Source organism: Panthera leo, chromosome E2 (genome assembly GCF_018350215.1).
Source record: "Panthera leo isolate Ple1 chromosome E2, P.leo_Ple1_pat1.1, whole genome shotgun sequence".
Classification (NCBI taxonomy): domain Eukaryota; kingdom Metazoa; phylum Chordata; class Mammalia; order Carnivora; family Felidae; genus Panthera; species Panthera leo.
The window spans coordinates 20479495-20504733 of NC_056693.1; the positions used below are offsets into that span (position 1 = coordinate 20479495).

The following is a 25239-nucleotide window of genomic DNA, read 5'->3' on the forward strand; positions in this document are numbered from 1 at the left end:
GGAGTAGTGCTACTGTGTCACCAATAATAAGGTATCCAGCAACTCGAAAGACACTGGGATGAACATATGTCCCCAAGCAACAGGTTCTTCTTACTCTTGAATTCACACACACCAGAAGTAAAAAAGTTTTTCTTCTTTGTTTCAGGTTTAAATCAATGGCATGCATTCAAATAAGCATCTCTGGCTAATCCCTGAACTGAGATTCCCATTCTCTAAGACAAAAGTAAATGTCAAAACAAGGGGTGGCACATCAGAAAGCTTGACAACAGAGATGCTACACCGTGCACATAAAAACAAACAAACAAACAAACAAAACCAAAAACCAAACCAAAACAAAAAATAATGGGTCCGGTGCTTTTCAGTGGGAATCTGGTCATAAATTTTCCTTTGTGTGCTGTATAAAAATAAGGCCCAAGCAACCACACAATTTAAAAAAGAGTTTGCTTAAAGGACAAAAACAATGTCCTACCTGAAGTTTTCTTGCAATTAATACTGAAAGATTAAAACTGATCAGCAATGATCCAAGAATCATAGAATTAAAAAACTGAAGAATGCACACCAAGAGCAAGCCTGTCATTTGTATGCCATACAGCCATGTCGCCTGCAACAAGCAAAGATTAGGTGGTTAAAGACTTGATCAGAAGCCTACCGCATGCTGGCACGTGGGCAACTAGCCGGCTGGATACATTTCAAGTTACAAATGAAGCAGAAAGCACACCTAGCTTCAAGCAATTCCATCTAAAAACCAAAATCATACACATACTGCTTATTTACCTTTTAATATACTGCATTTTAAACCTTGTAACATTAGTTAAAGAGGAAACAAACAGATAATATGAAGTGGAGGAAGCAGACAATGGCATAAACATATTCTGGAAATGGGCAAATGCAGTCCGCAATTTCCTTCTAAATTCTCTTACAGTTACTATGTACAGAATCTTCTGGTGTTCTCTTATTTCCGAATTTTCCACACTCCAGACTATCCTATTGCTTCCTTTTTTCTGTGTGTGCACCTGATTCCATCAGGCTGAAAAGCCCTCCTGGAGCAAGGCCTTCGACTTTCCACTTCGGGGGGTCTCTAGCAGGTGGCACAGCGCAGCAGTCAAGAACACGACTGGGGTCGGGGCGCCTGGGTGGCTCAGTGAGTTAAGCGTCTCACTTGCACTCAGGTTGTGATTTCGCAGTCGGCAGGTTCGAGCCCCACGTCGGGCTCTGTCCTGACAGCTCAGAGCCTGGAGCCTGCTTTGGATTCTGGGTCTGTCCCTCTCGCTCATGCTCTGTCTCCCTCTCAAAAATAAATAAACATTAAAAAAAAAAAAAAAACCCACAACTGGGGTCAATAGCACCTGTGCTAGCTTGCGGATTCTGACATAAACCAGCTGTGTGACCTTCATGTGCTGGAACTGGTTCATGTGCAAAAGAGGGATGTTTACACCTTCCTCAGAGTTGCCGTGAGGCCTGGCAGAAGGACCGGATGTGGTACTGTTTTAAAATGCCTAGCACATGATGAGCACTCGCTAACGACAGCTCTCGGTGTATAAGAATTGTTGACAGGTGGATACTGAAAGAAGCAAAACTCCACCAACTTGAACACAGAAAATATGCCACAAAGAAAAACTGACAGCCTCTAATAACGAGTTGATACTTTCTCTCCTCTTTGAGATTGGACAATTCCATATTCATATCGGCATATGAAAAATCCCACTTTCATTCAGCAGCAAACCAGATTTCCCTCATAGCTTTGTTTTCTTAACTTCAAAGGAAACAAACCTATAACAAACATTTAGAAGGCAACACCTGCAACGGTTCAGCGCTTTTGCTTGGTTGTTCACAGAAATGTGGATTTTAGGATTATAAAGGCACAATATTTCATTATAGGAGATTTAGGAAAACATAAAAAAAGAAACAATAATGGATAGAAAAGTGGGCTCTAAAATCAAAATCCAACATCATTACCTACAGAGATAATATTGATTTCATAGTGGTGGTAGGATATTTCATGTGGCATTTTCCTTATTTCACGTTATATTGTATCATTTTCTCACATCAATGACTGTTCTGTGAAAACTTAATTTTAAATGGTTACATAACATTCTACCATATGCCGTAATTTGTCTGCCAGTGGATCATTTGTTCCCAGCTTTTTATTATTGTTGAAGTTAATGTTATTACGAACATCCTTTTGAAAAAGTCCTCAAATCATTGTATCTGATTACACTCCTCCACCCTTATCTGCGAGGGATCTGTTCCAAGATCCCAGTGGGCTCCTGCCTAGTCGCGCCTGAAACCATGAAGGCGCCGAATGGATGGATACATAGTATGTTTTCTCCTGTACACGATGATAAAGTTTAACTTATAAATTAGACACAGTAAGAGATTAACAACAGTGACCAATAATAAAATAAATAGAACCATTGTAACAATATACCGTACAAGATTTATGGGAATGTAGTCTCTCTCAAAATACCTTCTTATACTGCACTCACCCTTTTTCTTGTGATATGATAAAATGCCTACGTGATGAGATGAATGAAGTAAGGTGAGTGATGCAGGCATGTGACATTGAATCAGGCTACTACTGTCATTCTGGCTATAGGTCAGAGGTGGATTATCTGCTTCTCACCGTGGCTGACCTCACATAGCTGAAAACGTGGATAAGGTGTGGGGGTGGGGAGGCTTCCGTAGCTCCTTAATTTGTTCATTGTTGTATAGCTAGCACCTAAAACAACACCCACTAGGACAGTGACACTCAATAAATATTGGAGGGACAAATGAATGAATGCATTTCCTTAGGACAGATTCCTAAAAGTACAATTACTAGATAGCGAAGGAATAGTTATTCTTTTTTAATAGCTTTATTGAGATATAATTCACATGCCATAAAATTCACCTTTTTAAAGTGTACAATTCCTGACTTTTAGTATTAACAGTTGTGCAAACATCACCAAAATCTAATTTTAAGATATCCTCATCATCTCCCCAGTCCCCCCAAATTCCACAGCCATTAGCTGTAACTCCTTTTTTTTTTTTTTTTTTGTAGGTCCTCACTCCTTATTTCCTTCCCATCATTCCTATCCAACACCAATCTACTTTCTGCCTCTAAGGATTGGCATATTTTGACATTCCATATAAGTGGAACCACACAATATTTGTTTTTGTGTGACTGGCTTCGTAGCACAGTGTTTTTTCAAGGTTCCTTCATGTTGTAGCATGTATCAGTGCTTCATTCTAAATTTTGACAGTTGAATAATATTCCGTTGTACCACATTTTGTTTACCCCATTCATCAAGTGATGGGCATTTTGGTAGTTTCCACTTTCTGGCCATTCTGAATCACGCTGCTATGAACATTCATGTACAAATTTTTATGCGGATATAGGTTTTCATTGCTCTTGGGTATGTTACCTAGCAGTGGAATTGCTGATCGCGTGGCAACTCTACGTTTAACACGTGAGCCACTGCTAAGTTGTTTTCCAAAGAGGCTGCACCCTTCTATATATCCCTCCAGCAATGAGAGTTCTAACATCTTCACATCCTTGCCAACGCTTATCATCTGTCTTTGTTGTTGTTTTTAGATTTTAGCCATCTGAGTGGGGGTGAAAGTGTATCTTATTTTGGTTTTGACTTATTTCCCTAGTGAGTAATGATGCTGAGCATCTTTTCATGTGCTTACTGGACATTTACGTATCTTCTCGAATTGTCTATCCAATCTTTTGCCCGTATTTATTATTGAAAGAGCTGAAAGAGTTCTTTATATATCCTGGAAGTGCATTATCAGATAGAGGATTTGCAAATATTCTCTCCCATTTTGTGAGCTGTCTTTTCACTTTGATGATTTGTTTTGAAACACAAAAGTTTTTAAGTTTGATGAAGTCCAATTCACCCATGTTTTTCTTTTTTTTATTTTTTTTAACCTTTTTTATTTATTTATTTTTTGAGACAGGGAGAGACAGAGCATGAACGGGGGAGGGGCAGAGAGAGAGGGAGACACAGAATCTGAAACAGGCTCCAGGCTCTGAGCTGTCAGCACAGAGCCCGATGCGGGGCTTGAACTCACGGACCGCGAGATCATGACCTGAGCCGAAGTCGGCCGCTTAACCCATGTTTTTCTTTAGTCACTCATGCTTTTGGTGCTGATCCTTGTAAGAAGGCTTGGCCTACTCCAAGGTCATGAAGAATTTTTCCTGTCTTCTCTATGTTTTATAGCTTTAGCTCTTAAAGTAGGTCTTTGCTGTACTTTGAGTTAATTATTGTATGGGGGGGGATTGGGGGGAGGGATCTGACTTAATTCTTTCACATGTGGATATCCAGTTATTCCAGCACCATTTGCTGAAAAGATTATTCTTTCTCCATAATTATCTTGGCTCCCTTGTTGAAAATCAATTGACTGTTTATTTTTGGTGAAGACTTATTTCTGGTCTTTCAATTTTATTCCACTGATTTATGTCTGTCCTCCTACCAGTATCACACTGTCTCAATTGCTGTAGCTTGAAAATAAGTTCTGAAATTGGAAAGTGTGAGTCTCCCAACTCTATTCCTCTTTTTCATGGCTGCTTCAACTATTCTGGGTCCCTTGGGTTTTCCCATGAATTTTAAGATTGGCTTGTCAATTTCTGCCAAAAAAAAAAAAAATCACCTGGGATTCTGAGAGAAATTGTGTTGAATGTGTACATCAATTTAGGAGTACTGTCATTTTAAAAATAGTAAGCCTTCCAATCCATAAACATGGGTATCCTTCTAACTTATGTTGGTCTTTAAAACTTTCAATGTTTTGTAGTTTGCAGTGTAGAAGAAAGTTTGCAATTCTTTTTTTCAAGTTATATCAAAGTATTTTATTCTTTTTGCTGCTTTTCCTTCTAGGAAGTATTTGTATTTTTTGCTCTCTTTCCTACTGGAGTGCAAATATTTTTCTCATTATCCTCTTTAAGGATAACAAATCACTCACGAATACATTTAAAAAAAATAAAACAATTTTTTGTTTGCCTTTTTGAGTTATGGTGTTTTCTGGTGTTGCCAGTTTTTGGGTCAAATAGGCATACTTCTAGAAAAAAGAAGTTTGTGTTACAACAAGGTTGTATGGTTTTATAAATGTAATGCTATTCAAGGTTCGTAAGAAACATTGCTAGTGAGCCGCCAGAATGTAACGTTGAGTAGTATTGCATATTAGAAAGTCCTAAATTATCAGTGGTAGATCTGATGTTTGTTCTCAGATTTTATTAGTCCAGTAGAGTTTAGAAACGAGGTAGCAGTAATATATTCTTTCTATGTAGAGTAACTGGAATTTTCTTCAGTGGGTCTTGCTCCTGCTCTCTATAATCATTTAAAAAAAAAATTTTTTAATGTTTATTTTTGAGACAGACAGAGCATGAGTGGGGGAGAGGCAGAGAGAGACACACACACAGAAGCAGGCTCCAGGCTCTGAGCTGTAAGCACAGAGCCTGACGCAGGACTAGAACTCACGAACTGCGAGATCGTGACCTGAGCTGAAGTCAGACACTTAACTGACTGAGCCACCCAGGTGCCCCTCTCCATAATCATTTTGAATTAGCCATGGTTAACATTTGTGTAACAGTCATAAAATACCAGGCAGTTTTGTTCTAAATGACTCAAGTATATCAACTCGCTCAAACCTAGGTGGTCCGGTTCCAGAATCTGTGCTCTTAACTAACTATGCTCTAATACAGGCTAGAACAGAGACTCAAACTTTGGTATCAAAATGAGTTGAGATTGAGTTTCTAATGCTCCAGGCCATTATGAGGTCTGGCTAGAGGTTTGTAATTTTGCTTTTGAAAGAACTAGCTTTTAAGATTTTATTTTTTTAAAATAATCTCTACACCTAGCGTGGGGCCTGAACCCACAACCCCAAGATTCAGAGTTGCATACTACACCAACTGAGCCAGCCAGGCACCCCAAGAACTAGCTTTTTATTTCACTGATTTTCTCTATTGCTTTTATGTTTCAATTTCACTGATTTCTGCTTTTATTATTTTCTTCCTTTTGCTTGTCTCAGGTTTATTTTGCTCTTCTTTTTCTAATTTCTTAAGGTGGGAGCTTAGATTACTGATTTCAGATGTTTTCTCTTTTCTAATGTGATACATTTCTCTTTATTGCTGCTTTAGCTGTATCCTACAAGGTTTGATACAACAAGGTTGCCTTTTGTCACTGAGTTCAGTGTCATCTCAAGGCTTTGAGACCATAGGTATTGACGTTCTTTGACCCATAGGTTATTTAGAAGTGTGTTGTTTAGTTTCTAAGTATTAGAATTTTTTTTTTAACCTTTCTGTACTGATTTCTAGTTTGACTCTATTGATTCAATCCATTGGCTCTTCTGCTGTTATTGGGTGTGGTGTTCTATAAATGTTGATTACATCCTGTTCCTTGATGGTGTTAAGTACTATATCCTTAATGATTTTCTGTTTTATCAGTTGTTGAAAGAGGGGTGTTGAGGTCCTCAACTTATTTGTGGATTTGTCTAGTTCTCCTTTCGGCTGCCAGTTTTTGCTTCACATATTTTGTAGCTCTACTGTTCGGTGCACACATATTTAGGATTGCTATGTCTTCTTGGTAGATTAACCCTTTTGTTATAATAACCCTTTTGTCCTGGTAATTTTCTCTGCTCTGACACCTACTTTATCTCATATTAACATACTACTACTACTTTCTTTTGATTAATGTTTGCATAGTGTTATCTTTCCGAATTTCTTTTACTTTCAATCTTCTTAATGCTGTGTTTGAAATAAGTTCTTGTGCTTCTTTAACCCACTCTACCGATCTCTGTCTTTAAGTAGTTGTAGTTAGATCATTTATCTTTAATGTAATTATTGATTTGTTAGGTCGTACCTGTCATTTTGTTTTCTGTTTGCTCACTGTTTTTCATCTGTTTTCTTTTTCTTACCTTCCTGTTGGTTACTTGAACATTCTTAGAATTCCATTTTTATTTATTTATAGTATTTTTGAATTTATCTTTTTGTACAGATTTTTTAATGGTCGTTCTGGGTTATTACATTATACATTCATAACTTACCACAGTCTACTGGTGTGGCTATTTTACCAGTTTGAATCAAGTTTAGAAACTTTACTTAAATCCCTTTTTTCTTCCCATTTATAACACAATTATCTTAGATATTTCCTCTACATACAATGAGAACCACATTCAACATTGTAATTTTTGCTTCAGCCATCAAACATACATTAGAAAACTCAAGAGGAGATGGCAAGTCTGTTTCATTTATTAATAGTTTTACTCTTTTGCCTTTTCTTTGTTCCTGATGTCCCAACATTTCTTCTTTATCATTTCCTGTTTCAAGAACTTCTTTTAGCCATTTTTTAGGGTAGTTCCATGAGCAACAAACTCTTTTCCTTCATCTGAGAATGTTTTCATTTCTCCTCCTTCTGTGAAGGATATTTTTGCTGGGCATAGGATTCTGGGTTAACCATTCTTTTCTTTCAGCACCATTGTTTCTGATGAGAAACCTGCTGTCACTCGACTTAGTTTTCCCCTTTGGATAAGTATTGTTTTTCTCTGCTTTTAAGATTTCATATTTATTTATTTATTTATTTTTTTTTTATTTAATGTTATTTTATCTTATTTATTTATTTATTTATTTTTATTTTTTTAAAGTAAGCTTCATGCCCAGTGTGGAACCCAATGCCGGGCTTGAACTAATGACTCTGAGATCAAGACCTGAGCTGAGACCAAGAGTTGGATGCTTAACTGACTCTGCCACTCAGGCACCCCTCTTTATCTTTAGTCTTCAGAAGTTTGATTGTTATGTGTCTTGGCATGTATTTGTTTGGGTTTATCCTATTTGACATTAGCTCAGCTTCTTGATTCTGTAAGTTTCCATCTTTTGTGAAATTTGGGAAATTCTCAAACACCTTCAAAAAGTACTTTTTCAAATACTTTTTTTCAGTCTTACACTCGATCTCTCCTTTGGGGATTTTGATTAGAAGAATATTAGAGTTTCTGTTATAGTCCCACAGGAACCTGAGGCTGCTCTTTTTTTTTTTCCCACTCTATTTTCTCTTGTTCAAATTAGGTAATTTCTAACCTGTTCTATCTTCAAGTTCACTGGTTCTTTCTTCTTAAATAAATTTTTTTTAATGTTTATTTATTTTTAAGAGACAGAGATAGACAGAGCATGAGCAGGGGAGGGGCAGAGAGAGAGACACACACAGAATCTGAAGTAGGCTTTAGGCTCTGAGCTGTCAGCACAGAACCTGATGTGGGGCTCGAATCCACGAGCTAGGAGATCATGAACTGAGCCGAAGTCGGGCGCTTAACCAACTGAGCCACCCAAGTGCCCCTCATTGGTTCTTTCTTCTGACCACTCCATTTTGCTGTTGGGCCCATCTACTGAGTTTTTAAATTTTCATTACTGGAGTTTTTCCGCAAAAAAATTTCTTATATGCTCCTTATTTGTATCTTCTGTATGTTGCGAGTTTATATTTTTAATTTGTTTCAAGTGTTTGTATGTGCTCAATGAAAATTTTTTATAATGGCTGCTTTAAATTCCTCGTGAGATAATCCAACTTCTGTGTGTTGGTGTTGAGATCTGGTGATTGTTTCTTTTCACTCAAGAGAGATTTTCCCAGTTCTTAGTATAAGAAGCGATCTTCAATTGCACTGTATTATGTTACTGGACTCTGGATCTTATTTAAGTTTCTGTATCAGGAGGCGTCCTCTGTGCCATGCCAGTCGGGGAAGAAGGATGCAGTCTCATTATTTCCAGATGGGGTTAGATCTAGGTTTTCCACTTGGCCTCTGTTGACTTTTGGGAGACAGGGGAGAGGGGTGTCTCATGGCTGGGAGATGATGAAACTTTAGGCTCCCTACAAGGCTTCTGCTGATACCATCCTGGCTGGGAAGGGAAGGGACGCCTCCACACTGCTCCTCACATGGCCCTTCGCTGACACTGTTGGGGGTCGGGGGAGGGTGAAGGGAGCGAAGGAGGTTTGTTACTTTTAAAAAAAATGTTTTTTTCACATTTATATATTTGAGAGAGAGAGAGAGAGGGAGCACAAGTTGGGGAGGAACAGAGATAGAAGGAGAGAGAGAGAATCCCAAGCAGTCTCTGCACTGTCAGCACAGAGCTTGATGCGGAGCTTAAACTCACAAATGGTGAGATCATGACCTGAACAGAAATCAAGAGTCATAGACGTCCAACCGACCGAGCCACCCAGGTGCCCCAAGGCTTATGGTGGTTAAAACTCTGGCTTCCCTGTTGGTCTTTTCCGACACCATCCTGTCAGGAAGAGGAAGGGATATGTCACTACTACTGGATGAGGGGAAGGGATATCTCACTAACCACTGGATGTGGCCCTCACTGACGCTTCTGGGAGACAGTGAAAGCGCTGCCTCCCCAATAGATTTCTTCTGACATAGCCCCAGCAGGAAGTGAGGACTATCTTGTTACAGCTGGGCGAGGGCGGAAGTCCAGCTTCCCCACTGAACTTCTGCCGATGGAGGTGAGAGTGAAGCTTTTTCCGTGGTGTTAGGCTAAGTACACAATCAATGTCTAAAGGTTTTCTATCTTGCTAGAGATATCCCGCCTCCCCTTTTCTGGTCCTTTGGCTTATCTTGGGACTTTTGATTGAGTCCATTGGGGTTTCCTGGTTGCTGACTTTTCCAGCACCTACTCTGGGATACATGAGGCAAAAGGAAAATCCAAGGACCCCACTGCCACGTTCTTCTTCCAGTCGCCGGGGCTCTAAGCAGCCTGCTTTCTTTTCTTTGCCCCTTAAAATCTTCTCATGTTTCTTTTATATATATTGTCCAGGGCTTTTAGTTGTACTTAGTGGGAGGAATAGAGGGGAGTGCATTTACTCCATCTTGTCTGGAACCACATGGAGTCCTTTAAAATTTCTTCTTAGGTAGTGATCATGAATGCGTCTTGTTGTTTTCACAATGGGTTAATAAAACTTTATCAGCCTCCATATTCTTCGGCTTTAATATAAAAAAGTATATGCTTTATAATACCATCTACTGTTCTGCTCTATAGTTTCAAAGCCTATACACATACCTAAGTGAAACTTGAGCTTTTGATGGTTAGAGAGTTTCTTTCTTTCCATCGACCATGAAAAGATGACACACACTGAAGAGGCTACTCTTTCTTGTCACCACATCAGGCTCTGAATCTGCATTACCTTTTTCTCTCCCAACTATTCTGACTCTCCCATTTGGCATGATTAGAGATCAGTGATTCCAATTTATAAAGACACTGAGGCTGCAAGAAGTTAAACCACTTGCCGAAATTTAAAGAGCTAGTTATTTTCATACTTGATAAAAGCAGCTTGGTTTTGCAACTCAGGATTCTTTCCTTACTAAGCTGCTCCTCCTTAAATTTTCATACTTACAATGACCACCACTAACATTGACACAGTTTCAATGACAAAAGTTTAGAACCAAATAAGACATAAATTAACTGTTATTCTTTGGTTTTGTGTGTGTGTGCGCACGTCAAAACTGTGTCAAAACTGTATCTTTTATTCTGTTTTCTAGTTTAAAAGAAAACAGAAAAAGAAACACGTGTTCTTTACAGAAAAATTAAAAAGATTTAAAGGACAAAAGGAATTTAAGAACATCAATCACACAGCTGATTGCTAATACTTGGATGTATAGGAACTTTTCTCACTTTCCCTATATGTGTTTTACTTTTAAAAACAAGACAGGGAAAATAAAGGTTATGTAATACTCTGTTGCACTAATATACCATATTTATTTAACAATATTCTATTGCCATTGACTTAGACTGTTTCCAGCTAGGGTTTTCTTATTACGGCACAACTTAAATGGACATGGTTGATTATTTCCTAAGGATAAATCTCTAGAAGTGAAAGTGTCAGTGAAAGGGAAAGCACATTTTTAGGCTTTTCTGTGAAATTACACTACAGAAAATTTTATGTATTTGTTTTCAAAATAGCTCAACGTATTTATTTTTTATATGAAAATGTACAGAGTTCTTTTGAAAAGTACTTGCTGGAAAGGGAGGAAACGTGGTATTACGTACAAAGGGAGAAAGGCAGACCAGCTGGCCTAGGAATGCGGCCCAGGAGGAACAGAGGCACCAGGCACCCCTTCCCCGGAGCCTACAGGTCACCATGACCAAAGTACACAGGTTACAAAACAGGAAAAGCAAATATAAACAGACTCACTTCACTTGTACACGAGGCTTTTTGAGGCACGTGGAGCTCTATAACCATGATTTAGTATCACGTACACGTACTTTCCACACACAAACACTGCTTTACCTTTGCTCCACCGACTTGCTTTCCCTCCTGTATTTTACCTTTATAACCTGCCCCCTCACACTCCATCCAAATTCTACTCTTCTCATTTGTGGCCTGGCCCTAGCCTCCCATTTCTGTGGAAACTTTCTGGCCTGAAAAGAACCTTCTTCTAGACTTCAGCACTCCCTATTACTACAAATTAACATTGCAGACATACAGACATCTAGTTGGTCTAGCTGTCTCTGTATCTCCCAGGCTGTAGCAACACCCTTGCGGATGGGACAATGTCTTACGTGGGTGGTGACGCCCAGTCGTGCCTATCCTGTCCTAGCTGCCAAGGACAATGTCCACTTGCTGGCTGGCTTTAATGTTTCCTAATTCAGATTCAGTCAGTCTCTAAAGACCGCTGCGTCTCTCTGGACATGGAATAAATGAACACGACTCTTCTGTATTCAACTCTACTGCTGCCTTAGACTTGGAGAGAATATTTTATTACACTGGGAGAATACTTAGTTACTGTTACTTTACTAATGATGAACAAATTTTAAAACATACACAATACATTAAAGCACATTTCTGCACGTGAAAAACACCTTGCAATGAAATAATAGCGGCGCATACCCGCCGTCACACATGGTGAGACAAACAACGGCTTCCTTAAAATTGGTGTTTCCTATGTGACCTCTGGCCAGGCAGCAGGGATTCCCACGCTTGTTAAACGTGACTATGAAAATTTTACGAAGTACCACAGAAAGGTGTTGCCTACCCACTGATTTCCTTGGGGGGAAAAGGCAGTATATCATAAGACATTTTATAAGAGCTAGCTTCTATTTTAAAATTTAAGTCATCTCTACAAAGGACAATTGATCGAGACAGAATAAAAGTTAAGCTGGTCAAACAAGGCTGCACAGATTACTCAACTTCAGTTGGCCACAGCAGATTTATACTGTAGCGAAGAAGCAGCTTCAACTTCACTGCTAAGCATGTGCACCTCTGGAGCTCGCGCTATGACCTACGGCGCTAAATGACGACTGTCCCCACCGAGAGGAGAAAGCGCGGCTCACCTTCGCTGCCGGCAGCATGTCCAGGGAGTCCAGTGTGAACAGCACTAATGCTTGCATCAGCATCATAAACTGATTAAATTGCCATGTCAGACTAAAGAGAAAAGTTGATACGAAAATGGCAAGAAGTGTCAGCCTCTGTAAAAAGAAAACCTGAGTATAATTTACATGTCTCTAGGAAGAAAAAGCCTTGCAGATAAGTTTTCTCAAAAGCAGCCAATGTCTATGTAAACCAAATAGAAAAACCATAAACTGTTGCTCTGAAAACCCTTGCACTTGTTATTTGAGCTCTAACTGTCCTAAAGTGACACTGTGCACGGAAACATTCACATAAGGAACGTGTACACTGTGCACGGAAACATCCACGCAAGGAACGTATACACTGTGCATAGAAACATCCACGTAAGGAACGTGTCCACTGTGCACGGAAATAGTTACATAAGGAACGTGTACACTGTGCACGGAAACATCCACATAAGGAATATGTACACTGTGCATAGAAACATTCATATAAGGAACGTGTACACTGTGCACGGAAACATCCACGCAAGGAACGTGTATACTGTGCACGGAAATAGTTACATAAGGAATGTATACACTGTGCACGGAAACATCCACATAAGGAACGTGTACACTGTGCACGGAAATAGTTACATAAGGAACGTGTACACTGTGCATGGAAACATCCACGCAAGGAACGTGTACACTGTGCACGGAAAGAGTTACATAAGGAACGTGTACACTGTGCACGGAAATATCCACATAAGGAATATGTACACTGTGCATAGAAACATTCATATAAGGAACATGTACACTGTGCACGGAAACATCCACGTAAGGAACATGTACACTGTGCACGGAAAGAGTTACATAAGGAACGTGTACACTGTGCACGGAAATAGTTACATAAGGAACGTGTACACTGTGCATGGAAACATCCACGCAAGGAACGTGTACACTGTGCACGGAAAGAGTTACATAAGGAACGTGTACACTGTGCATGGAAATATCCACATAAGGAATATGTACACTGTGCATAGAAACATTCATATAAGGAACGTGTACACTGTGCATGGAAACATCCACATAAGGAACGTGTACACTGTGCACGGAAATAGTTACATAAGGAACGTGTACACTGTGCACGGAAACATCCACGTAAGGAATGTGTACACTGTGCACAGAAACATCCACGTAAGGAACGTGTACACTGTGCACGGAAATATCCACATAAGGAATATGTACACTGTGCACAGAAACATTCATATAAGGAACGTGTACACTGTGCATAGAAACATCCACGTAAGGAACGTGTACACTGTGCACGGAAATAGTTACATAAAGAACGTGTACACTGTGCATGGAAATATCCACATAAGGAATGTGTACACTGTGCATAGAAACATCCACGTAAGGAATGTGTACACTGTGCACGGAAATAGTTACATAAAGAACATGTACACTGTGCATAGAAACATCCACATAAGGAATGTGTACACTGTGCATAGAAACATCCACATAGGGAACGTGTACCCCACAGTCTTATGGAGGCGCTAATGCTCCAACTCACATCTCAAGAGCACCGGCTTCAGGACTCTGACAGTTTCGCAGACATTGTGTGTGGGTTTGCTGCAGCTATTTAAGGGCAGATTATGTAGAGTACATTTTTAACATCAAAAAGGAAAACATTTTCTTTGCAAAGTAGGAGAGGGCTCAGGAAGAGGAAACTTCGTTTAACTCAAGTTAAAAACTGGTCACGCAATAAGAACTATTCCCGTGCAGTGTGACACTATGCATGTCACATCTTTCGAAGTTTCTGAGACAAAACTGGAGAATTAAAAATATATATAAAGTATTATAAAAACTTACCTCAGAAAGAGGCCGTAAGTTTGGTCTCAGGAAATATGTAATTGCCGCTATCTGAATAGCAAAGAATGGCAGAGCCCAATTCTCTCTCAAGGGGATGGTAAACTCAACTCTCGTAGTATCTATCCTGTACAGAGCAAACACAAATGGCCAAAGGAATCATTTTTACTATAATTAGCTGAAAGGTTTCCTAAAGGGAAAGATATAGGACGTTAACTATACTTAGATTCTGGTTGTCAGTTCTCGACAGTAATGATATGTCCTCATCATTATCATCCCTGTAATACCAAGTTGCACTGGGAAAATGCAAGGAACCTGTCCCCAGGTATGCAGCTAGCTAAGTGGTGGAACTGGGGTCCAATCCACGGTGGTGATTCCAAACCCCATGCCTAACTGCCTCGCACGTTTATTTCCTTCCAACTTCATTAGTGCAAACTGGCATTGTTTTGCATTCTCCCTCTCCGTGTTTCTCTAGTGCTTAAATCTGAATCTTAAATTTGTCACTGATAATAATTTTTGAAAGAGCCTCTTGTCCCTCTGGAACGGAAACCGCCAGAGGGCAAGTACAGTTGAGCTTTCACTTTTGGTTACCCAGTACCAAAAGCATCTCCACACATACTGGGCACTCAATACATGTCTTTTATTTACTTTAAGAGAACAACAAACTTGCCTTTCATTTACTCATAGCAGGAATAATATGTTAAAATGTTAAGAGGCGGTATACTCTTGGGTGTTTCATACCCTGCATTTGAATTCTGACCGAGACTTAGCTGGGTGTATGTGTGTATGACTTTATCAGTATATAAATACGCACATCTTAACTTTGTAAGTAATATGTGTGTTTGTGTGTGTGTGTGTGTGTGTGTGTGTGTGTGTAAGCTTAACCTTTTAAGCTTTAATTTTCTCATCTCTAAAATGTTAATAGTATCTACCCTATAGGGTTGTTAAAAGAATATAAATAAAGCATTTTGTAAAGTGGTTGGCATACAGTAAGCACTCAATAAGGTTATATTAAAAAGTAATTTGCTTAGGATTATAAAGTAAATCAATATTAGAACTTGTGCTTTTAACGTTCGTACTGAGCATTGGTGTTGCTACTGTAGATCAGGAAATTAATCAATACATCTTGACTATGTTTTTTAAAAAGTGCTATTTAGTGTTCTTGTATTTAGAATGATAGATATTAACTACGTAACATAAGAACTTCCTGCATCTGAACAGTCCTTTATGCTTTGTTAATTATGAGCGACACACAGCCCTATTAAGGTTAACAGTAAAGATATCATTAAACGTCTTTAAGAGATGAGATATGTGGCCGGAGAAATATTGATCACACATCAAACTGTAATAGGACTGGAATTATCATGGTGATTCTCCTGACCTATAATTCAACGTTCTGTTTCTCAGCTGGAAATATACATAAGAAGAACTTTCTACCTTGCTAAAGAAGACAAGTACACAGCACTACGTAAACCAAAGAGAAAATACTCCTACGTAAACAAATGTGCCAGAACAACTTCCTTTGAACTGGAAATGAGGTAACTGTGTTTTAACTTACGTCTTCAAAAGGGAGATGGGAAAACGGATTCCAACTCACCTATTCGTGACATACCAGAAAGCTGCCAGCAGTCCTGACAGCCACGTGCCACTAAGGAGCCAGCTGGTTATGTAAAGGGCTGTGACATAGATCGCCTGCAGTCCAAACAAGGTGTAAATATAAAAATAAACTGGCTCTAAATATTTCTGAAGAAAGGAACAAGAAAAAATATTTGTTACGGAAGCCCTAATCCTTTTCACTGTCACTTAAAAAATATGATACTAGAGGGGTGCCTGGCTGGCTCGGTCAACAGAGCAATGCGACTCTTTTTTTTTTAATTTATTTTTTTGATGTTTATTTATTTATTTATTTGAGAGAATAGAGAAAGAGAGAGAGAGAGAGAGAGAGGGAGAGAAAATATCCCAAGCAGGCTCTGTGATGTCAGCATTGGAGCCTGACGTGGGGCTCAATCTCATGAACCGTGAGATCATGACCTGAGCCAAAAGCAAGAGCTGGCCACTTAACTGACTGACCCGCCCAGATGCCCCAGAGCATGTTGACTCTTAATCTCAGGGTCACAAATTTAAGCCCTAAATTGGACGTGGAGCCTACTTAAAAAAAAAATTGGAAAAATATATGACACTGGAAATGTAATATTTGGAATCTTGCTGTTAATTACAAGCAATAAACATACATCATCAGTCCTTTTTGTGCAAAAGTGTGTTGGCAGGCAGACTTTCATCCCCCCAGCAGAGTAGAAGAGGGAAAGGAGCCCTTGAGGGCTCTGGCTTCATTCTTTTTTTTTTTTTTTTTTTTTAACGTTTATTTATTTTTGAGACAGAGAGAGATAGAGCATGAGCAGGGGAGGGTCAGAGAGAGAGGGAGACACACAATCCGAAACGGGCTCTAGGCTCTGAGCTTTCAGCACAGAGCCCGACGCGGGGCTTGAACTCATGGACCGTGAGATCATGACCTGAGCCGAAGTCGGCCACTTAACCGACTGAGCCACCCAGGCGCCCCTCTGGCTTCTTTCTTTAGACAAACTGTACGTCTACCTTTGCCCAGGATTGCCTTATTCACACGAAGCGGTCATTGTGATTTGCTAATTTCCAGTTTTTAAATTTCAAGGATAACTGAGGAGTGACTGATTACATGTTTCTAAATGAAAGTATGTACCAGTCTCTAGACTGCACACATATATGATAAGCCAGGAAGTATCTATGTAAAAAATACCTTATAAAAACAAGTAAAAAGCAAAGTTCACAACATATCTGGAGAACATTGGGATACTGTTGCTTTTTTACCAAGCCAGCTGAAGATCAGAATAACATATGTGAACGTTTCAACTTAAGATAGCAGATTTTGACTTTCATGTGATATTAACAATTCAGTGTCACAGAACATAACATACCTGTATGGGTAGAACTCTATATAAAATACTGAGAAAAACTTCTTGGTAAATATTCATTCGTTGAAGAAGGTTAATTGTCCTCATAGACTCAGTTTTGTTATCATATATTAAGCCATGAAAACCTAAGGTTGATATTTGAAAGATCAGGAAAAAATAATTATAAATTATTCATTCATTTAAAACCATCCATAGATTCTTTAGTGTGTGCCAGAGAATGTGCTAGGCATTGGGGATATAATAGTAAGCAAAAAACACAGTCCCACCCTCAAAGAGCTTACTGTATATTAGATGGACGTTTACGTGTTTACACAAACATAGGTAAATTATAATTCTCGTGCATACAATGAAAAAGAAAAGCTCCTATGTTCTTTTATAATAATGTAGGCAAGAGGATTTTATATCCCTGCTCTGTCCTCCTGCCATGAGGCCTACAATACCTCTTTTGGGGGTGTAAGTAGCCTCCCCCGCTTCCCTGGGATAGGTTTGGCCATTTGACTTGCTCTGACCAATGGCATGTGAGAGGATGTGACATCTTTTAATAAAAGATGATGCATGTTTCCACCAGCAGTGTGGCTATTTCCCTCTGTCATGACAACAGCAGGTTCCAAACGGGGGCTGGATAATAAAAGCAAGAGATAAACCTGTTGTTGCAGAATTCTATGGCTATATCGAGGTCATATACCACTGCAACCAAGCTGAGTAATTAATAGAAGGCATGAAGAGATAGTTCATAGAAGAAAATATGCATATAGTCCTTACACATATGAAAAGACGCTCAACCTTGCTCCTACTGTAAGTGCAAATTAACACTACACTGAGATACCATTTCTCACCTATCAGCTTGGAAAAAAAATTCAGTCTGACAACAGGGGCACCTGGGTGGCTCAGTCATTTTAAGCGTCTGACTCTTGATCTCGGCTCAGGTCCTGATCTCATGATTCGTGAGATGGAGCCCTGCACTGGGTCCTGTTTGGGATTCTCTCTCTCCGGCTCTCTCTCCCCCTCCCCGGCACGCTCTTTCTCAAAAAAAAAAACTTAAAAAAAGAAGTCTGACGACATACTCAGTGTGGTTCTAAGGAAGTAAGGTCTCTCATACACTACAGTCGGGAAAACAATTTTAGCACCACCAAGCAAAATTACATGTGCATTTACCTTTTGATCTGGCCTAGAAATCAGTCCTAAAGACAGACTGGCAAAAACACAAAAGAACACAGGCCTCAGATCATTCCTGCAGTGCCCTCTTTAAAAGTAAAAGATCAGAAGCAACCAGATGTCCATCAGCAGGAGGTGTTCTGGACTGAACTGTATCCCTCCAAATTTCTGTATTAAGGCCCAAACCCAATGCGTATTTGGATAGGGTCTATAAGGAGGTAATGAAGGTTAAGAGACGTCATAAGGATAGGGCCATAATATGATAGGACTGGTGTCCTCAGAAGAGGAACAGACAAGAGAGAGCTCTTTTGCTTTCTCTGTGCACACATACAGGGGAAAGGCCAAGTGAGGACATGGCAAGAAGGTGGCCATCTACAAGCCAGGAAGAGAGGCTTTACCAGAAACCAACCCTGGCAGTACCTTGATCTTGGACTTCAGCCTTCAGACCTGAGAGAAAATCAATTTGTGTTGTTTAAGCCACCTGGTCTGTTATGGCAGTCTTGCCAGACTAACAGAGGTGTGCTACAGACTGAGTGTCTGTGTCCCACCAGAACTCATAAGCTGAAGCCCTAACCCCTAACGTGATGGTATTTGCAAGTGTGGCCTTTGGGAGGTAATTAGGGTTAGACAAGGTCATGACAGTGGGGCCCTCGTGACGGGACTAGTGACCTTGTGGGAAGAGACACCAGAGCTGGCTCTCTGTCTTCCACGTGAGGGTGCAGCGACAGGTGGCTAGCTGCAAGCCAAGAAGAGACTCTTCACCAGAACCAGGATTGGAACTCTAACCTCAGACTTCCTGCTTCCAGAACTCTAGGAAGCTAAATTAGTTTTTTTAAGCCACCCAGTCCATGGTATTTTGTTATGGCAGCCTGAGCAGATGAAGACAAGAAAGCTACCTGAATAAACTATGGTTATCCACACAAACGGAGTACTATGCAATTACAAAAAGAATTAGGAGTATCTTCATGTTATATTATAGCGTGATCAAGATTTTTGACAAATGAAAAAGCAAAAAAAGGAGAACAGTGTATACAGCAATAAAGGAGATATATGAATATATAAAGTATTTGTTTATATTAAAAATACTGAGACTAGGGGAAAAATACTGATAGTAGAAGAATAAAACAAAATCTAAAAAAAAATGGTTACTTAAAGAGTGTAGAAGGAAATAAGATGGAAGGGGCAGGGGGGGAAGGACACCTCCCTGAATGCTTCCTGTTTTACTGTTTGACTTTGGAACCATGTAAAATAAACTTTTTTTAGAAGTATAAAAAACCAAAATAAAATTTTTTTACAAAACAATCCTGGAAAAAACAAAAGAAATATAAAACAAACCTATTAAGTTGGTGGCTTGGTCACACAGAAAGAACTCTTTCCAATGACAGAGGAACGTGAAAAAAAAATTATATATATATATATATATATATATATATATATATATATATATATACATATACACACACATAGACATACACACGTAGTTGGTTTTATCTTAAGGACAAAAAGAACTACAAAGACAGCCTGAATTGTTTTCAGGTAATCATATTAGAAGCAACATAATTACTGCTGCACTGAAAGTATTGTTGTGTGTGTGTGTGTGTGTATACACACTGCGTGTATATGCACAGTTGTACACAACAGCTAAATGATAATGCTAATATTGTAAAAAACCAAAATTTTCAACTTAAGGAGAAAGAGATACAAATATAAAATCAAAAAAAGTAAAAACCCTGTTATACTAACTTTGAACTGAAAATAACTATATTCCTATTTTCTTCTAGGAAAAAAAATTCACATCTCCTGCCTCTTCTCACTAAAAAGGACTGGAAACAAGGACCAATCTAGTAGTAAAAAGTATCCCTACCATCGATCCAAACTGTGGGCTCTAAATAGCCACTAAAGAGAACTGAGTTCCTTGGAGAAATGGTGGATCCTAGGTCAGGGTGGAGATACACGAGTGGATAAGAAATATCTTGTCATGCCAAAAAGCGAGGGAGTTTTCAACGACTCCTGGAATGTTGTCAAAAAGACAGCAGCCAATCTGAAGGGCATCCCGCTGACCAAAGATTGGACAATTTCAATAAGAAGAATAATGCAAAAGATCGAAACACATCAAAGATGTTAAAAACCCATGCTTTCTGATGATATATAAAAAGCAAAACCTTTAGCGGATGCAAGAGGGCAACTCATTCTAAAACACAGGGAAAGGAGCAATCCAACCTTTTCTTTAGGAACTGAAATTCTGAGTTACCAAACAGTTGATGAGAATTCATTGTTCTCTAGAGATGAATTCCATCTGATAATGATGGAAGGAAATATAGAATTCAAATATTACTGTCCTTATGAAGTTAACAGCTTTAGGTAATGGTCACGAATGGTGCTAACCCATCAGAGGAAAGGCTAAATGAGAACTTAGCATTGGATCAGTCTAAACCCTAAAAGAGATGGTGCACATTATGTCCCCGATGCGGAAGTGGGCACCACGTGTTTGACAGAACCTGGACCTGAGCACGCCTCCAGACCCAACTACCAATTCATAGGAGATACAGGCAACAGAGAATCATGAAATGACACCACGGGGCTCCTGCAATATCCAGAAAGTGAAAAACTATCAGACAAATGAATCTGGGGTTTCAACAAAAAATTACAAGAAAAAAAGATGGAAAGAAACCTACAGATTAAAGGAAACAAGGAGACAGAGCAAATGACTGCAATGTGTGGACTTTATTTGGATCTCGAAAACTGTATTAAAAATCTGCAAGACAATCAGGAAAATGAGAACACTGGGTATTTGATAGTAAGAAATTTCCCAATTGTTTAAGTGTGATAATGGTAACATGGTAATACTTATGAAAGGGGTTGCCACCCTTTAAAGAAATATACTGATATATTTACAAATGCGGAATATGACGTCTTGGGGTTTTTCCAAAATAATCCAGCCTGAAGATGGCGGGTAGAGAGGAGACAAGATTGGTCGTGAGTTGGTAACTGTGGTAGCTGATGACAGACAGGTGGGAATCCATCAGAGGAGTCTCTCTACCCTTTTATATGTTTGGAATTTTCTAGAAGGAAGATCTTAACAAATGACTTAGACGAAATGAAACGGAGGAACCAATGAGTTTGTGGTGATAGAAAATACTCATATTTACCTTTAAGAGCAACTCTGAACTTTAACACTATTGGTATTTTGACAGTTGGGGCCTGATAATTCTTTGTTCTAGGGACATTGTAGGATGTTTAGCAATATCTGTCGCAGTTCCGTCCATTCCAGTAGCACGATCTCAATCTACCCCAGCTGTCACAACCAAAAATGTATCTGCACATTTCAGATGTCTCCTAGGGACACAACTGACCCTCCATAAGAACCACCACTTTAGAGGATGCTAGAGAAGCAAATCACAACTTTGAGAACTCACTGACTCATTTTTCTCAGTAGTCACATTCTATTAAGTTGCAGTGAAAACTGAATTAGCAATACTGAGCCCTGTAGGAAATACAGGGTTATGTTCTTATGAGCCTCTGGTCATCAAGTGATCGACATATCACCTTGATTTACGTGTTTCTGTTTAAAGACGTCTTCTTTTAACGTATACTAGCAATTCATTAACATTGAACACATGGCCAACAGTATCTAACTCATAACTGAACAAAGCTTATCTGACAAACGTGTTTTCTCGGTGTGCCTTCTTCACAGCCTGCTTGCACTCAGGAACTCCAGACAGTGATTTAGCACTACGCTGGGGGCCGTTTTAAACCACAAAATCACCAACAAAAAGCACAAAAATGCAAAAAACAAGGCCCCAGGTGGACTGTGAACAGGACGCTATAGTATGAGAGCTGAACACAACAGCAGGGCTCCGCCTTGTTGGACCTCAGCTGGGAACGTGCCCGTCAGGTGATAAAAATTTTTGGCTGCTCTGCACAAGCCTGCGAATGACTGCAAAAGCACCACAAATACTGATTCTGGGGTCACAAATACGTGTTAGTGAGTGAGTATGGAAATATGGACTCTATGAATAACGAAGATCAACTGTATGGGGAAAGAAAATCAGCACTTAGCCTGCCTTTTTGTATAAACCGTACGTCAGGGTCACCAAATAGTTGATGAGGAAGAGGTTTCTTAAGTGACAGAGTTCCAGCTAACAAATACAAGAGGAATGCAGAATGTCACTTTTGTTAACTACTGAAATGTGGGTATAGGCAGTGAGCATCAGTGGCTGCTAAAACCACTCAGTGAAAGGCTGATGGGTAATTAGCCTTATTGCATAGGAACCAACTGGTTATATTTATGGCACAAAAAGAAAGATAACATTTCATGTCTCCCACTGTAATAAAATTAGGAGAAGTACAAAACATCACCTGTGAAGAATTCTTGCCAAAAATGTATCTGAATCCAAGTAAAACCTAGCAAATGTCTCTGTCAGGTGGAGCATATCAAACATAGATTAAGCAGGAGAGATCCTCTTTGGGGTCCTATTAGATGGAGTAAAGGTAACGGGTACGGGCTCTAAACCACTTACAAACAGTGAAAATGTGGGAAAATGGCAACTGCAAGGTAAGGGGCTGAATGGGAACATTGGGGACAAGGACAACTGTAATTTTTGTTTGTATTACCAAAACGCTTCCTGTTTTTAGACACTACTCCTTCACCTGCGAAGACTTTTTCCAAAATGATCAGGAGAAAAACCAGCAGCAAAACCAGGAAATCAGAAACAGATGAATTCAGAGATGGAGTAGAGCTGAGGAGAGGAGAGTTACATTAAGTATCATATAACTGCTTCCAGAGCCAAACACTGATGATGTTGGCAGGGAAAAACTACACAAGTTCACAGAAAAGCTACCCAAGTTCTATAAAGCATTCTAAATGCTTTAGTGCAAAAGTATGTTTGGCGGAAATAGCGGAAGGGGTGAAGCAGATCCCACTAAAGTCATCAGCTATAATTACCTTGCATGAGGGTCGGAGCCTGCAGCATTTGCTTGTAGTAGGAGTAATACAGTCCACATTCTGTTCTGAATGAGATCTCTCGCTCCACTTCCTGAAATAAAGTGAGGTCTACTGGGTTTACATGACCTAGTTTGTTTTTTTAAATCTACTGTCACTGTAGAAACGGGATCCAGAACTACAACTTAAAAGGAAAACAAACACACAAAACCTCTCAAAATATAATCTTAAGAAATTTGGGCAAACAAGAACAATAGAAGGCTGATGATTGTTGAAGCTGGGCATGTATTACAGGAGTTTATTATACAATTCTCTCTGCCTTTGTAGATGTTTAAATTTTCCATAACAAACCATTAAATTTTTTTTTTTAACATTTATTTATTTTTCAGAGACAGAGGACAAGTGGCGGAGGGGCAGAGAGAGAGGGAGACTCAGAATCTGAAGCAGGCTCCAGGCTCTGAGCTGTTAGCACAGAGCCCCACGCGGGGCTTGAACTCACAAACCGTGAGACCACCACCTGAGCTGAAGTCAGATGCTTAACCGACGGAGCCACCCAGGCACCCCCATAGCAAACCATTTTAAAACATGGAGACAACGGATTCCATCTGCATTGATGTTTCAGAGTTAAGGTTTTTCTTTTATTTCACACAAATTAAAACTTAAAAAAAACAAAACAAAACCATACCACCAATTCTTATGTAATATTAGAATCAAAATAGGGACAGTATAAAAAAATCTCCCAAGTGAAAAGAACTATAATTGCGTTACACACCTACCTAAAAACTAACAGTATTACATAAGATTAATAATTTTCTTTTTATTCTAAGAACATAAGGTACTCTTAGTGAAATGAGGCAGACCTTTTACATGTGAATTTCAGTTTGACAAATATAACCTTGGTGGAAAGACACTCTTGTAGGGAAACAGATACAAGAAATATTCAGTTTTGTAAAACTGAAAATTTAAAGTGATACCTATTAGTCAATTTGGTTGTAAGGTGCCATCAAGAAATTTAAAATTTAAATTAACAAAATACGGAGGCAACTGGTAAGGAGGATGGGGAAGACATTGGACTAGTCATATTACTATTCTTAGATACTGTAGTTCATATATGTAAAAAACAGTGTACGTGAATGAAAATTATAACTTATGTCATTATAGATTCTCTTACACCAATGTTCAAAGAACCAGGTCCTGGAATCTGGCACACACTGTCTGAAATGTATTTCCATCTATGTGCTTCCTACCGCAACAGATCCCTATTCCACAAACCCAATTTTATTGGGGGAGGATGATAAACACGAAACATGGTGTGTTCTAGAGGATAAGCTGCTTCTAATACATCTTTGTTTTCCCCTATCTCTATTTTTCAAATCATAATAAACATCTCATGAAAAGAGCCACCCAAGCTATTTATCTTCAGACCTGAAATTATTGAATGTACTCCTTCTACCCTTTAAATATTTCTCCTATCCTTAAAAAATATACAAATTGATTCATGAATAAATTAATCAATTATCCGAGTATAAATGTTATCCGAGTATAAATGTCCAATTATTGACCTTCAGAAACAAACTTATGTTTTATCATTGTTAACCCTTCTTTAAAAAAACAAGAGGAGGGGCTCCTGGGTGGCTCAGTCGGTTGAGCGTCTGACTTCGGCTCAGGTCATGATCTCGCGGTAGTACGAGCCCCACGTCAGGCTGTGTGCTGACAGCTCAGAGCCTGGAGCCTGCTTCGAATTCTGTGTCTCCCTCTCTTCCCACCCCTCCCCCCACTCATGCTGTCTCTCTCTCAAAAATAAATAAACATTAAAAAAAATAAAAAAATAAAAAACAAGAGGAGGGTCGAGTAGCAAACCTTATTTACTGGGCTTCCTTCTGTAGAAAACAAATTTATCTTGGGGAAATCAAACATGGAAAACAAGGACCAGGCGGGTTCTGAAATTCACTTTCATTGGCACCCTCGCTTTATAAAAAGGACAATATGTGATGGAGCTCTTTTAGCTTCTGCATTTGCCACTGATTTGTGTTGTTATCTTT

General features: G+C 39.2%; 1 protein-coding gene across 5 annotated transcripts in view; it reads right to left on the reverse strand.

Moving 5' to 3' along the window:
• Positions 1 to 25239, reverse strand: part of DPY19L3 (dpy-19 like C-mannosyltransferase 3) — a 78690-nt gene that overhangs the window by 26307 nt on the left and 27144 nt on the right. For 3 of the 5 annotated variants that reach the window (XM_042920550.1, XM_042920549.1, XM_042920546.1), the window contains exons 4-9: positions 23201 to 23291; positions 17104 to 17225; positions 15753 to 15898; positions 14159 to 14282; positions 12293 to 12427; positions 470 to 601 (exon numbers count right to left, since the gene is read on the reverse strand). In XM_042920550.1, the coding sequence (XP_042776484.1) occupies positions 470 to 601; positions 12293 to 12427; positions 14159 to 14282; positions 15753 to 15898; positions 17104 to 17225; positions 23201 to 23291 (750 nt within the window). The remainder of the gene's footprint in view (positions 1 to 469; positions 602 to 12292; positions 12428 to 14158; positions 14283 to 15752; positions 15899 to 17103; positions 17226 to 23200; positions 23292 to 25239) is intronic. The other 2 variants (XM_042920551.1, XM_042920548.1) reach the window with 1 other exon arrangement.